Consider the following 16,296-nt stretch of genomic DNA (forward strand, 5'->3'; position numbering starts at 1 on the left):
ATTTATTCTTTGTTTTCAAAATATTTTAATCATATTCATAGGTATTAATAGTTTACAATATCCAGTGGTGGTATTTGAAATAAGAAAAGCTCATTCTGTATCAATTATGCGTCATAATATCGATATCAGGAAAATTGTGTCGGTAAAATATCTTTTTTCCGAATGTTAACTTTTCCAAAATTCATATTGATCACAGGTGACAACCAACACTATTTTAATAGTGTAACTGCGATATGTAATGATGAACTTATATTCGGAGCATAAAAGTGGTTGTTGCATGTGAAAGGGTCTAATTTCAGCAAAGATTACTCATTTTTCAATATAATTTAACGATTTTACATGAACATTCCATGTTTAGCGCGCATTAGTGACGTCATAGTTAAAAATTACGTCATTTTTGTGCCTGTGGAATTTAGTTCGCATCTTCCTTACTTCAAAGCATAACATCAAAAAACGATACAAAGAAGATTAAAATATCGTATTATTGGCGGCGAATTACTGCTAATACCGTACTTTGTTCTTACGTCAATTCCACACAGAAAAAAATAACATACACATAAAGTAATAACACACATAATCGCATCACTATATCCCATCATACGTTGCGAGGGGGTAATACTGTTGTATATTTCTAAAATATAAGTCTAATTCCTTTTGTTTCATGAAAATTTTTTCAAAGTGCGTTAAATGTTTACATGGGGTAAAATTATGATGTACAGTCTTAACGCACTTTGAAAAATTTTTTCAAAGTGCGTTGATTTGGTCCCAAATTCAACGCACTTTGAAAAAATTTTTCAAAGTGCGTTAACCTGGTCCCAAAAATTAACGCACTTTGAAAAAATTTTTCAAAGTGCGTAATTTTTCAAAGTGCGTTGTAACAGAGGTATAAGATAGCGATATAAAAAAAATATAGAAGGTAAAGAGGTAAAATTTACCCTGTCTATCAAATAGTATAATAAAGAAAGGAAGTGGCTACAATTTTTAAGAAATTTTAATGTCCGATGAGGAATTATATTCCCAAAAAGTAAGACAAGAGTTTCCAAGGCAATTGAACACTTCATTATTTCAGTTTGTTCATTAACATGTTCATAAACGTAAAAACTATAAGAAATGTGAAAACTTGACTATGTGATTCATATTTCAATATGACTGTACCTCGATCTATATTGAGAAATTCAATGTATTATAAGCTCATGAAAAGATGTACACATTTGACTTTTATTTATCCCCCCCCCCCCCAAAAAGAAAATCCTGTTCAAATGACTTCTCGCTCTCAATTTTAACACAAATGCATAAAATAAAGGTAAAATAGCATATCTTGTATCGATTAAAATGCAACCAAATAATTTATGGTGTCTTTGAATAAAAATTTCCATGATAAACTGACATAAAAAAAATACTCACCTTCAATTAGCTATTTTCAACCTGTTTTCTCGAGGGTATTTATTTAATCTTATTTTATTTTCTTCTTTATACTAAAGTTGGTATTCTATCATGGCAGAGATATACCATTATGACTCGCTTATACTGTACTCTCTAACTGTTAGGATTAATTTATATTTCACGTGAAAGGGACGCCATGCATTTTTCAGTAAAAATACATAACACGGCGTAAGTCGTTTAATTTCTTTAAAGTTTCACATTTTGTGAATAGTGCACAAATTAGAAAATTAAGTATATGGAATACTTTAATGGGAAGTATAGACAAACGAAGTGTAGTTATTTGTTTTTAGAAATTATATTGAAAAATAATAACGACATTGTGTCCTCTTTGTTACCCCAGCAGTGTTTGTCGTGTGATTTTAAACTTATTTGACAACCGTATGAATTAGGTTTAATAAAAATAAACCCACAAGATACTGATGTACAAGTAACAGTTACTGGCATAATGCGCCGTTGCTTTATTCTTTAGTTTTTATAGAAAGTTGCACGGAAAACCCGATTTCGCGGATTCAACGATACCCTAATATCGAGTATTATACGCGATTTCAGGGATTAATACCCGATTTCGAGTATTCTCTCCGACCTGTTTAAGGCTGGATTTTGATTGGTCGAAGATTAAACAATTCGTGAAGTGTTATTTCCTGTTCTGAAAAAAGAGCATCGGTTTGTCCAGACTATATACGTACTTATAGAACTTATTCAACTTTGCCATTCACTGATAAAATCTTAAAATAGAAAAAAACTATTCTGAAATTAGCCATTGTCGTACTTATGTCTCAATATCATATAAGAAAACCAAGTTTTTCGATAACAAAATTCACATTCATATTAAAGACGGATCTTAGTTCACATTGTGTAAAAAAAATCAAAGGTAAAGAAAAAAATAGGGGAAGAAATTGAAAATAGTCTAAAATCATGATAAAAATAAAATTTAAAAGCAACAGTATTTAAGAAATAATGTATATGTTGGATAATTCTAGAAATAACCACAACTCTTGTTATAATAACCAACTTTTCATTTAATTGTTATAACCCAAATTTAACCAGTAACTAATAAATTAGGAAAGGTGTTTTATTATACTATATGTATGTCATGTGCCAATGCAAACTGAATGAATTATTTTAGATGATGTTCGTGACTGTCTTGAATGTGAGTCTTGTATTGACATTTTTGCAGATAACGACTTCTTCATGTAACAAGTAGGTGTATGTTTCTTTAAATCAATTTATAGACAATTTTGTACATGTTTAGAAGTGGGATCAGGTGAATAGTAAGAGTAAACATCCCCTGTCGACCGGTCACACCCAACCTTATAAGCCCAAACATATTGATCAAATAGTATACAATTATTTAATGCCTGAGCAGTCAGTAGACCAGAATATTTTTCCCGAGGTGTAGGGAACAGCTCAGTGTGTTCTAATGCCCGAGGCCAGCGGCCGAGGGCAATAGAACACACTGAGCTGTTCCTTGCACCGAGGGAAAAATTTTTGGTCTATTGACTGCTTAGGCATTAAATAATTGTTTTATTACCTAATTTTAATTTCCGTATTAAGTATTCACAGTTGTATATTCAGTACAGAAGGTTCCCGTACCATATTGTAAATTTATACCTAGATATGGTGCATCTGTAATATTAATTAAAGATTGATTGTATAGAATATTGTTTACATTCCTCTCGAAAATTTTTCACTCATATGGAGACGCCACCACTTTCCGGTGGAGAGTGACCTTTTTCGCGCCAGCACTGCAGCAGTGCACTTACTGCGACACGGGAATTCGGTGGATAGGTCTCACCCGATGAACCGGTCTCCACGTCCCACAGTGTATTAATTAGAAAAGTAATTCTCATTAAATAAAATATCCGACCATTGAGATCACAATTTTTAAAACCAATGTCGAAAGATCGAATAAGATGATTGTTTACCATGTCTGTGCACAATCGCAGCTTCTCGGGCCTTTCCGACTAGCGGAAAAACAACCTCGGATGTATATGGTAGACGCCATGACAACCCTCCTTTTTCATGATCTTTGAAATATATGCATGGAGACCTTTTATCTGTGGAATATGGAGTTTAACTTTATTCAATGTTATCATATTACCTAAAATATACTATTGAAGGGACTTCTAACTCCATCTATTATACATTTGACTAAACAGGAAATGTATAAATTTTTAACATCCGGCGATGTTAATACATTAGTCTCGTTTACCCCAGACTCTCGCTCTCGAGACTTGGGCCGAGTGAGAGTCTGGTCTGATTCCTATTTAATTTTTGTAATTTCAAATCGAGGCTTACCGAGAAATCGGTATGGATTTTCATTGGCTGACACATTCTCTTCGAATCTAAGATCTGTTTTCTTTAAAAAGTCAGAGGCTGCGCCTGTACTTCTACCTGGTTTTAAAATAAAATACCTCTGTCTGCTTAATACAAGGAACAAAAAACGCACATATCTTTGTTTAAAAAGTAAATTCTCATATGTATTTTCATTTGGAATCGCCATCTTGTTAGCCGGTTAAGCGACCTCTACTGGTTACGAAAACAAGTAGAGCTTTTCAAAAAAGCTTACCGTCTTTAGCAACAATTTTAAACAGTAAACAGATCTATACTTAACAGGCCGTATAATTCTTTTGAAATTCTTGATTTTGTATTTCTAAATTAGCTTTTTACGGGCATTAGCCCTACCACGGTTGTCGCTCGGTCATCTCCGTAAACTTTGACTGGCCGAGAGCTTTCGTCAAACCGCGGCTGATTCCCATTCACTCTTCAAACCAGAAAGGGGAAAAGAATGATAACAAATTGTAAAACCTGCAAGCAATAACTATCAAATTTTATTTATAATGAAATTAAAAAGACCTTTTTATTTATTGCTATAAAAAATATCATGTTATTAATAAAAAATTACTGCTGATTTTGTTGTTCGTTTTGTCATTTTTTATTGGAAATCTTGCAAAATTGTTAAGTCGTACGAAAAATAGATCAACAGAAAGTTATCTCCCTTGCCCTGAACAGCATTTCAACCAATGAAATAATTGAAAATTTTCTCATCATGCAATTTCTACCAATCACAAAAGAGAGGAAGTGCATAGTCCGAAGACTGTAAAAAACTTCAACTATACAATACCGTCTTCCAAGGAAGACGGTAATTAAATAGGAATCAGACCAGACTCTCGCTCGGGCAAAGTCTCGAGAGCGAGAGTCTGGGGAAAACGAGACTATTAATACATTCGAGGTTGTTTTTCCGACCTCTGACGGAAAGACCCGATCCGATCTCTGACGGAAAGACCCGAGATGATGCGATTGGTCTGTGCAGTGTTACAAACAACTAAATTTGAAACCCGGATCGGTTTTTTTCCGAAATACGTTGCATGTCAATAGAACGTGCAGTCTATTGACCGGGAATTGGATCTCAGTCTATTGACCGGTCAATAGATCGACAGTCGATAGATCTGTTTGAAAAGATAAGAAAAACTGAAAACACATACAGAATAGATGAAAATATTAAATTTATAATAAAACAACAAAATTCATTGGATTAGGTAATAATCAAATTTAGTGTTAAAACAAATGTCTAACAAATGATATATGTCAGACGAAATATTCTTTTTCAGTTCTTATATGATACTGGCACCAAAAATCGTGCGAGCTGGTTTGTCTGAGAACATTACTGTAACAGTTCTAAAGAGAAATGTCACTGCGACCATTACAGCATCTCTACTGGACTTAAAAGGGAGCATTCTGTCAACAAATACCGGATTCTTCCAAAGTCGTTAGTCTTCAGTTGTCTTCAAACACTCACCACCTGAAAACAAAATGAAACAAAAATGTGTAGAAATTATTTTTAAAAAAAGAAATAAAATATTTCAATAACACCAAGAAAAAAAATCAGTAGCATATATTAACCCAAAAGACAACAGTCGTTTTAAAATAACCCAATATTATTTTACATACATAATTCTAAAGACTTGTTTTCAGATGTTCCCAAGGCACTGACTCTAAGGGTAAATTTCTTTTTATTAAAGTTCAGTAGTAAGCAGAACAGATTGTGTAACTGTACGCATTTCTTATCATTTTTAAAGTATTTATTTCTTCCTATTTGGCTATGTACATTTGATGTTATGATATAATCAGTAGTAAAACTGCATCATTACTAATAAATTTTTAACGATGAAGATTCCAGAAAATGTAAATTCTTCGAGCAGTGCAACGCATAGAATACGCTGTAAAGGGACTTCCGGTCTGTTGTTTGATACTGAGGCTGAAGTTTTTGTGGAAGGACGAAACATGACATTATACATTCAGACAGACAGAGGCACATACAAGGGCGGTCAAAAAGGTACCTTTTCTTTGTAGTACTCATAGATAATAGTGTGTCAAGTCATAATTTATAAAATATTGTTTGTAAATATATCTGTAAAACCAATTTTAAAAGTAATTGTTTCATTGCAGAATTTGTTGCTACTTTAATGTAAAGCGACTATTTTTTTGTGTAAAGAAAATGATTTATAAAATAAAATCAGTACCTGGTAGTCGACAAAATCTTTTCTTCCTACAGTCAGAGTTCGGGCCTTTGGACTTCACATAAATTCTTCCATCTTCATGGGAAACATTACTTTGGAAATAATGGTAATCTTGCAAGAGAATTTTCTATGAACTAAAAAAATTTTATGTGAAAATTTAAAGAATAATTGTTATTTTTATTGGGCCTATTAGAATGTGAATGAAGCAAAAATGTCCATGTACATATTCAAAATCATCATTTCTCATAGACATCTAGCAAGCCTAATTGTAAAAATCGTAGATACAGGGTCCTGGTACAAAAAGGAGTTAAATAAGTTGTCATCTGATGACGTAAAAGCTTATGGGCCTTTGTAAAATTGAAATTTAAAATTATATAGTAAAAATACAAACACCAAGTGAATGTTCTTGCATAAATGATTCCATTCCTTACTTGTTTCCAAAATCATCATAAAGAGACCTTTGTGTTAATAAAATATACCTCTGATCATTATCATCTTTTAAAAACAAAGAAACAGACATTTACATTTATACACAGTGAAGCCTCATTTATCCGGACGCTTTGGTTCCTAGTAAATTTTTCCGGATATGTGAAGCGTCCGGATATCTGTAATACCAAGTAAAAAGACAAAATAACAACAAATTTTCTGTTCCCATGAAAAGTCGTCCGGATACTGAAGCATCCGGATATCTGGCGTCCGGATATCTGAAGGTCCACTGTACAGTACTAGTATTTATTCATGTGTTAAAACATCTTTTTTCAAAAACTTTACATCTCAAAGTTTACCCACAGAGAACAGAAATAATTCGAAATTTCTTATCAGTTCTTACAAACACAATAAAATTGTACAAGCCGTAGAGCATGTCATGAATTTCCCTTTTCTATAAATCAGGATCCAAAGTCCAATATTATTAAGCAATGGCCGCAGCTTCAAGAACCTGACTTCGGAGTCGTATCGGCTACATTAGAGCTGGACACACAACCAGTGCTCGGTAACTGGACTGTCAGAGCCACGGCTCAGGGCATCAGTAGAAACGTGTCCTTCCAGGTTAAGGAATATGGTAAAAGACATACACATGTATTGCACCCTTCCTATATTTTTAAATAATTAGATTTTTCATTACCATTGTAATATAAATTCATTTAATTTTTTCAATTATCACCTTTCTAAATCTATCATTGATACTTTAGTATTTGTAATCATGTTACACTTTATCGCAAAATTCAACCATAACAAAATGACGTTTTTTTTCTCTTTTATTCAATTTCACTTCGACTTTCAAAATATAGCTTCAAATATAATGTGCCTAATAACATATTAAATCAAACGGAATTTACACATACCACTACAGAGATTTAATTAATATTATTGTACATATATTTGCTTTTGAAAAGTGCCTCCAAAATTCGACTTGGAAGTAAACCTATCGAACACAGTCCCTGTGAGTAACACAGACATCACAGGGTCAGTAATGGCTAAATACACATTTGGGAAACCAGCCTCTGGTCAACTGGTCATCACAGCCAGTATTTCTGGACTGAGGCTGTCCCCAGCAGACGACAGTAGCAAGGGTTTACAAATTTATTCAGATCACTTCCACGTACGTATTATCATAACCTATAAAGTCTCTTTCGCTCTTTCTTTCTTTCTCTTTGTGTAACATCATGCATTTCATTATAAAAAAAACAGATTGTGAGTAGAGCAAACCAGGACACAGAGGTGTGATCAGGTACAACGGAGGAGCAAACATCCCCTGTTGATCAGGTCACACCCGTCGTATACACTATTTTCAAAGTTTTAGGGTTTTCATTTTTTGAAAGAAGATTAAAACCAAAATTGAAATATGGTATGCGTCTAATTTCAGATTTCAAAACTGAGAAAATTTGTCATTCCGTTTGGTCATCTAAGAGATCACTTACTCAGCCCTCTTCTACAAGGAAAAACTGACAACTTATTGAATAAAAGACTGAAGATTGACATCCTGTTTACAGAAGAATTAACAAAAGTGAATGTAACAAAAACAGCATATGTTACACTTACCAAACGTCATTCATTAAATCTGGTTTTGTTGAACTCTAATTCCTCTAAATACATCCCGGGAATGCATTATCAACTAAAGGTACTATATGCTTAGTTAATATAATGTTTAAGGTTTTTACATGCCACATCAGACACATTCTTTTTGGTGTATACGGTGTGGTTACAAACTGCTTGGCTTAAAATAAGCTAAATTTCGTATATACGTTTGTACATGCACATTACAAGTTATGAAAATGTTTTAAGAAACTTAAAGTCTTCTTTTCCAAAAAGGAATTTATAATCTATAGTTGAAAAGCATATGTCTGTGATCAGAAAGCGAGCTACTGGGTTACGAGTATATGGCCCCAGATAACTCTTCGCTGACGATAAAGTCAAATGTTTAACGATTCAGTCAGTTGGTTTTAAATCTGCTTTTTTCCATTGTGATACATACTGATATAGTATATACAATTTTTGTACCTCACTTTTCTCACAGTTTTGTGCGTTTAAAAAGCATTCAATATCTAGATCATTTAAAAATCTATTCTTAACACTTTGTTTTTTTTTCTACGTATGAACAGGTAAAACTTACTGATAACAACGGTGGATTGCCTTCGTCATCGGAATTTCTCAACATCACTCTAGAATCCTGCTCACACAGTGGACAGAGACACAGAGAACAACAACAGTTAGTTCCGGTTCCTGTCAACGGTCACGTGATCAGAGTGTTCGATATGCCAGACAACGCCCACATCTCAAACGTCACATTCCAGGTTGACATTTTCATACTAATTCTGAAAAGTGTTTTACTTTTCCTTGTGTGAGAAATGCTTGCCGCATCATTTTGTTATAGGAAACAAGTAGAGAGTATTATTGATCAAAACTTGAATGGATGAATGATGAATAATAGCTTTTTAATTATTGTATTTCATAATAAACTGAAAAGTTTATGGACTTTTTAAGGTTAGTTGTCGGGACGCCAGGAACTGGCTAATTTTGTACCCATATGACAACAAACAGATCCACGTGAAGCTCAATATAGTATCTACAAGTCACAATGTAAGTTATCCAGATTGTCTACAAGTCACAATGTAAGTTATCCAGATTGTTTACAAGTCACAATGTAAGTTATCCAGATTGTCTACAAGTCACAATATAAGTTACCCAGATTGTTTACAAGTCACAATATAAGCTATCCAGATTGCATACAAGTCACAATATAACCTATCCAAATCTTCTACAAGTCACAATGTAAATTATCCAGATTGTTTACAAGTCACAATGTAAGTTACCCAGATTGTTTACAAGTCACAGTGTAAGTTATCCAGATTGTATACAAGTCACAATATAAGCTATACAGATTGTTTACAAGTCACAATAAAAGGTATCCAGATTGTTTACAAGTCACAATATAAGGTATCCAGATTGTTTACAAGTCACAATATAAGGTATCCAGATTGTATACAAGTCACAATATAACCTCTCCAGATTGTTTACAAGTCACAATATAAGCTATCCAGATTGTTTACAAGTCACAATGTAAGCAATCCAGATTTATTTTATAACTTAGGCCAAGTAAGCATAACACGCACAATCCAAACTGGGACTTTAAAGCATATTTCAGATATATATATTGAACGAATAAAAAAAGAATGTGTCCATAATTTTGGCGCGTTTGAAATATGATTTGCATTGGCTACCAGTTTATGCTTTGTATAGAAGTAAAAAAAAAATTGTTTGTTTAGTACAATGTAAGATAATATACTACATGTAGCATTATGAATACAAATTATGGGAAGTACATGTATGTTGAAATGTAAATTTTTTATCTGATATACATTTTATAACTTGCTCATTTTTAAATTTACCTCAAATATTTGAAATTTTAAAAAATTATTCAACAAACATTCTTGCAATTGCAGGTAGGTGAAAAGTTAAATGTAGAAATGCAGTTCAACAAACCAACACCAGAAGTATTTTATCAGGTGAGCTTTCTTTTCATTTTCTGCTTCCTCTAAAATATTTCATATGATTATGATTATTTATTATTATATTTTATATAATTTTAAAAAAAAATATTTTTAGTTCGTAGCCAGAGGAAGACAGGTTTTATCCGGAAAACATAACATAAACAATAAAAGACTCTCTACGATGGAAGTGTTGCTCCTGCCAGAAATGGCCCCGGAGACCTCCTTACTTGTTTATAATGCAGATCCAATCACAGATGATATATTTGCTGATGAAGTTAAATTTAATGTGCATGGATTTCTATCAAATTTTGTGAGTTTATGGCATGAATGAGAATTATTTTTATTCTATTTGGAACATTTTTCTCGTTTATAAATATGCGTATACATGATATTTCTTTATAGTAGTCCATGTTGCATTTTAATCAATATGTACATGTTCACGTAAAAATAGTTTTCAAGAAAGTACAAATGTACCCTGCGTAAATCTCAGGTACTCAACGAAATTTTAAATTGTAAATGTCATACGACATAGATTTTTTTTTGTAAAGCTTATATCAGAACAACATATAAACTACTAACTACTTATGTCATAAAAATAATACCTTCAATATTTCCGACTGAGCATTGTTATGACACGTTTAGTGATATACTCGGATCATAAAACAATTTAACTGTAAAATTAAAAAAAAAAGAGTATTACATCATTATTCAAATTATACTTTCTACATTATACATGTGTACATTTAAAAAAAAATAATATCACTTTTTTTAATTTATGATAATAGGTATCATTAAACTATAGCACCAACCAAGCGGAACCGAACGATCACATACAACTGACTGTTCAAACACTCCCTCAGTCCAAGGTTTTCTTATTAGCAGTGGACTCTTCCTCGATATTACTGGGCAAAAACAATGACGTCACTGAACAATCAGTATGTTAGCTCAGTTATAATGGCAAAAACAATATAGACGTAAACTGTTACAAAAAGTGGACTAACATCTACTTGGAATCGTATTAAATTTCAAAAGTATCGTTATTCCGTTTGAGATTTGAAATTTTTCAATTTTACTATACTAAATTTTAAATTCCTTTTATAAAAAAAATAGTGGGGAATTTATTGTAAACCATAAGCAATGTCTTTGTAGTTGAAGGAAGTATTCAGTGAGTTCACCCCAGAATCCCAGTGGAAGTTGTTCTTTTATACAAAAGACTGTAATCATCCAAGGATAGATCACGACCACACGTATTCAGCTTACAGATTCGAGGTAAACTATTTCATCTGTTACAGTAAAACATTATACATGTATATACCCCTTACTTTTGGTCTTTGAAAATTGATTTTCTAAATTTTTATGCAAAACAACGGGGTTCATTGAATAGCTGATATGAAATTTGATATTGCATATTTTCATTACATTTGAATGATGTAGATTCTGACAAATTCGTATCATCAGTATTTTATTGTGTAATGCTTAAGAGTAGTGTTTGGAGTATATTTAGTGCATTACAAAATTTATACATATATTTATCATAAATAATGTTATTATATTTTAATATTTTATATTTAACTTTTTCAATACCGAAATGATTTTTGCTTGTTCTTAACCAAAGTTTTAAGGTGAGCGATGTGACTCATGACCCTTTTGTTAGGCATCCATATGCTCTTAATGCATAATGATGTTTACTAAATAAACGTTCATGGGGATGTTGATTCGTCGATAAGGGTGACCCACGAAACCCATGAACAGTGGTCCCCCACGAACAATGATGATTCCACTGTAATCTTGAAAAACTTGTGATTTGTCAACACATCATATTCTTTTTATTGCTAGGAAGCGTGACAATTTTGCTACCATTTTCCGTTAATAAACAAAGATACTAGTATTCTTTTCTTTTTTTTCTTAGGAAGCGGGGACAAATTTGCTCACAGATGTCGTTAACTACAACCGTTTTTCATATGAATATCTGACAGGTAAACCCATAAATGAATTATTAATAAATGAACGAAAAAGATGGATATTACAAACTGAGGACAACTAAAAACAATTCAAATCTCGTAAAACATAGACCACTGGAAATTTCAGAGGTGGGATCAAGTGCGTCGGAGGAGAAAACATCCCCCATGAACCGGCCATTCTCACCGAACGTATTTGATCCGACAGACTGAAAATTCCGTAGTCCATTTCAGTAAAAGACCAAAACAAGTCATATTTGCTGATAAGGTCAACATATTATAGACCATCATTTAGTAAATGTATTAAATGTAACCATTAAATACTAGTTCATAAACATTATTCTAGATGCAATTACTTTGTACAGTGTATATGAAATCCGCACGGGCCAGTCTGACCTAACGCTAATTGAATTACCTAAACCTTAATTCTCTCCATGCCAGGAGGCGCACAAGGCTTGAACATCTCTTTTCCACTGGGGCCGGTCTGAAGCTTCATGGTGTACTATGTTCCAGCCTGCATTATTTTGCTCCTCCTCGACCATTTGTCTTAGGGCGACCTCGCTTCCTTTTCTCCTCAGGCGTGCACCCGAGGGTCACAACACAGTCATCCAAGGAATCCTTTCTAAGCACATGGCCGATCCAGTTAAATTCCCCTCCTCCCCCTTACCTCGTCACTTTCGTTTTTTGCTTCTGCCATCTCCAAAACCGTCTTGTTTTGGATATGCTGCTGCCATCTGACCTTCAGAATCCTTCTGAGGCACTTGGTCTGAAAAATGTCAATCTTTTTTCCTCTGTCTTGGAAAGCTTACAAGTCTCACATTTGTACATGACAATACAGAGAGGACCAGGTTCTTAAAGAGTGAAACTTTTATCTTGATACTGAGGTCTGTAATGTTCCAGATGTTGGCTATCCTCCTGAAGGATGCACTGGCCAGTACTTCCTGATGTCAGCAGTACCTTCTCCATCTATGGTGACTCACATTGATCCCGAGGTAAATGAAGCTGTCCATCTCGTCGGCTTCGCTTTTCCGATGGTCATATTGATTTTGCTCTTGCTATTTATCTTCATCACTTTGCACTTCTTGGCATTCGGCTTCTATAGATCAGGACTATGGTCTCGTTGGCATCAAGCACAGAACATTGAAAATTATCATACAGGGCTTTGATCGTAGATCAGAGATCAGAGAGAGTCAAGACAAGTTTTAAGTAAAATTACAGGGATAAAGACAAAGCAGTCAAGATAAATACGAGATAGGACGAGTAGATATGGAAGACAGATAAAGCTGAGCGAGCACAGGCAGAAAGCAGTCGAGAAGGGAAGGCAGAAAGAACTGTACAGCATATTTAAGCAGCTGACAAGAAAGCGTAATAAAAATACATCAGCGGTGAAGAGCAAAGATGGAGAGCTGCTGAAAAAAAGAAAGAATCGAAGCTTGTTAGATTTAGGGAACATACTGAATGTGTACTTTAAAAAAAGGACTTTATATTTTAGCGGCTTTCGCGCAGCAAGAGATGCACTAATTCACGAATACCGCCAAAAATCATTTATAAGTTAACTAAAATATATAGCGTGTTGTAGTGTAGGGCTAATTCATAAATACGCCAATAACTCAATGCCCAGTGATTCCGCTAAAATTTGAATACCAATTTAATTTCACGTACAGTAATTTTGAGGAAGTACTAAACAGGGACACTCCTGAGTCACTACCACAAGATGAACATGAGGAGGGAAAAGAGCTAGACATCTCAGTTGAGCCACCCGGAGTAAGGACTGCACTGAAGACTCTTCGGAATGGGAAAGATCCAATAACAGCTGAAATGTTAAAGGCAGACCTTGATAAGAACAGCCAGGAATTGAAGCACAAATTATAAACCAGATATGGAATAAGTATTAAGTGCTAAAGAATGGACCAGAGGACTGATCTGTAAAATTCCCAAGAGAGTCAACATACAGGACTGCAGCAACTGGAGGGGAGTCACATTGCTGCCCCTAGCCAATAAAGCACTCAGCAGGGCAATCATCAACAGAATACAGGCTAGAGTTGACTACACCCTTAGGAAATAACAGACAGGTTTCTAGAGAGGGAGATGGACTGTCAACCAGATTTCCATCCTCAGTAACATCCTGAAACAAGTTCACGAGTGAAATGCTACACTGTACATCCATTTCGTGGACTTTCTGAACTGTTGTACCCAGAAACTGATTACGATGGTCAAAGCCCTGTATGACAATTTTCAATGTTCTGTGTTTGATACTAACGAGATCATAGATCCTGTTCCTGTGATAAATAGTGTCAAACAGAGATGCTGCATTTCAGGCTTCTTGTTCCTCCTAGTGATAGACTGAGTGATGCAATGGACTGTCAGAGAAAAGAGAATGGGGATTAGATGGGTCTTCACCACTATGCATAAACTATTCTTTGCAGTGAACATTGCCCTACTGTCATCAACAATGAACCCCCTTCAGTCTAGGACAAGTTTAGACAACAAATCTAGAAGACAAATCCTTGAGTTGAAGCTGAATGCCAAGAAGTGCAAAGTGATGAAGATAAATAGCAAGAGCGAAATCAACATGACCATCGGAAACAGCGAAGCAGATGAGATGGACAGCTTCGTTTACCTCGGCATCAATGTCACCAACGACGGAGAAGGAACTGCTGACATCAGGAAGAGGACAGCACTGGCCAGTGCATCCTTCAGGAGGTTAGCCAACATCAGGCACATTACAGACCTCAGTAGCAAGATACAATCTCCCTCTTTAAGAGCCTGGTCCTCTCTGTATATTGTCATACAAATATAAGACAGAGGAAAAAAGGTTGACATCTTTCAGACCAAGTGCCTTAGAAGGTCAGATGGCGGCAGCATATCCAAAACAAGACAGTTTTGGAGATGGCAGTAGCAAATAAATTAGTGACAAGGTAAGGAGGAGGAGGGGAACTGGAATTGGATCGGACATGTGCTTAGAAAGGATGCCACGGATGACTGTGTTGTGACCCTTGGGTGGACACCTGAGGGGAGAGGGAACTGAGGTCGCCTTAAGACGGATAGTGGAGGAGGAGTAAAATAATGCAGGCTGAAACACGAAACACCGTGAAGCCTCAAACCGGCCCAAGTGGAAAAGAGATGTTCAAGCCTTGTGTGCCTCCTGGCACGGAGAGAATAAGGTTAAGGTGAGAAAAATAGCGTTATGTCAGAATGTGAGTATATTCGGTCCACAGGGGACGTTTTCTCCTCCGACGCACCTGATCCCACCTCTGAAATTTCCAGTGGTCCATGTTTTATGCCCCGTTCAGAGATTTGAATTGTTTGCAGTAGAACACAGTTTGTAATATCCACCTTTTTCGTTCATTCATTAATGAGATGGAATATAACACATTCAGTTCTAAACAACAAGCATCAGCAGTGTCCGACAAATCTGTTTCATATTTTGATGATTTGATAAATAAAGACATTGAAGACAAACCTTCAACTAAAACTGATTACCTTGATGATTTCAACCGAGATTGACCAGTAGGCAGAAGATGTTTATCCTTCTTTGACATCCCATCCCACCTCTGATTTTACAGAGGACATTATATGATTTTATCTCGTTATTCTTAGAGTATTGATTCAACGGATTGTTTTGCTTAATTACTGTTCATTATCTCCTCTATTTAATTAATGTTTTTTAGTTTGCAGATATCTTAAAGAATTAAAATAATTCATTACTTCTGTTATACAGACTATGAACTTTATCAGGAATGGCGGAAGTGGGCATCGCAAACAAATCATAGTTGTCAATCAGGTGCGTATATTCAACACTAATTAAAAGGATTGCCATAACATTTTCCTAAACTACGAAAAATAGGAAGGGTAGTTTGGCGACTGTGATTTTAATGTAAATGAAGAGAAATAAATGTAAAATAATTTGGGATTGAATGCTAAGTCTAATCAAAATTGTTTCCATTAGCAAATATAGTGTACCCAGAAATTAAACTTTTGAATTAATGATATAATATTACTGTAATATTGGCAATTTGGCATCACCCCCACTTTTTATGATATGACAATGACAAACCCGTCCACCCAAATAAATTACAATCTAAATACTTTCGATGTAGTGAAACTGAGTGGACCCGCTCCTCGGGAAATTAAAATGTTCTGCTTCTTTTTCAATGAAATTCTTGTTTGTTTTACAGTTCCTGGATCGCAGACCTGTGTTGATGGAATAAGTAAATTTGAGGCTTATGGACGAGCTGGTTGTGATGAAATGGTGTACCTTGAATGGTTGTTAAAGAACTGTGCTTACTTTTGCAATATGTGTCAGTCACATGTATGATTTATTATCAAACACATACCACAGAAATATCATTGGAAAGATTGAGGATAACATATGCAAGACCATTA

The 16,296-nt window shown here is 34.6% G+C and overlaps 1 protein-coding gene across 1 annotated transcript; it reads left to right on the forward strand.

Annotated features, from left to right (window-relative positions):
- The first annotated feature begins 2,259 nt into the window (after positions 1-2,259).
- LOC134234324 (CD109 antigen-like) lies at positions 2,260-16,228 on the forward strand. The gene is made up of 18 exons (XM_062716372.1): positions 2,260-2,314; positions 2,570-2,643; positions 5,055-5,212; positions 5,419-5,444; positions 5,617-5,779; positions 5,999-6,069; positions 6,855-7,023; positions 7,358-7,563; positions 7,828-8,082; positions 8,564-8,755; positions 8,946-9,041; positions 9,905-9,967; positions 10,068-10,262; positions 10,738-10,887; positions 11,102-11,221; positions 11,862-11,928; positions 15,632-15,694; positions 16,089-16,228. Exons 2-18 carry the CDS (start codon positions 2,570-2,572, stop codon positions 16,226-16,228), a joined length of 2,208 nt encoding a protein of 735 aa, XP_062572356.1. The 5' UTR covers positions 2,260-2,314.
- The last annotated feature ends 68 nt before the right edge of the window (positions 16,229-16,296 follow it).

Source organism: Saccostrea cucullata, unplaced genomic scaffold, assembly GCF_032062105.1.
Source record: "Saccostrea cucullata isolate Sc308-1 unplaced genomic scaffold, CSIRO_AGI_Scuc_v1 ctg783, whole genome shotgun sequence".
In the NCBI taxonomy this organism is placed as follows: domain Eukaryota; kingdom Metazoa; phylum Mollusca; class Bivalvia; order Ostreida; family Ostreidae; genus Saccostrea; species Saccostrea cuccullata.

Excerpts from the sequence above, each read along its gene's own strand:
- LOC134234324 (XM_062716372.1), top strand. The coding sequence starts at position 2,570 with ATGATGTTCGTGACTGTCTTGAATGTGAGTCTTGTATTGACATTTTTG. Across the intron at positions 5,213-5,418 it reads TACCGGATTCTTCCAAAGTC|ATGTTCCCAAGGCACTGACT; the intron begins GTTAGTCTTCAG and ends ACTTGTTTTCAG. Across the intron at positions 9,042-9,904 it reads TAGTATCTACAAGTCACAAT|GTAGGTGAAAAGTTAAATGT; the intron begins GTAAGTTATCCA and ends TTGCAATTGCAG.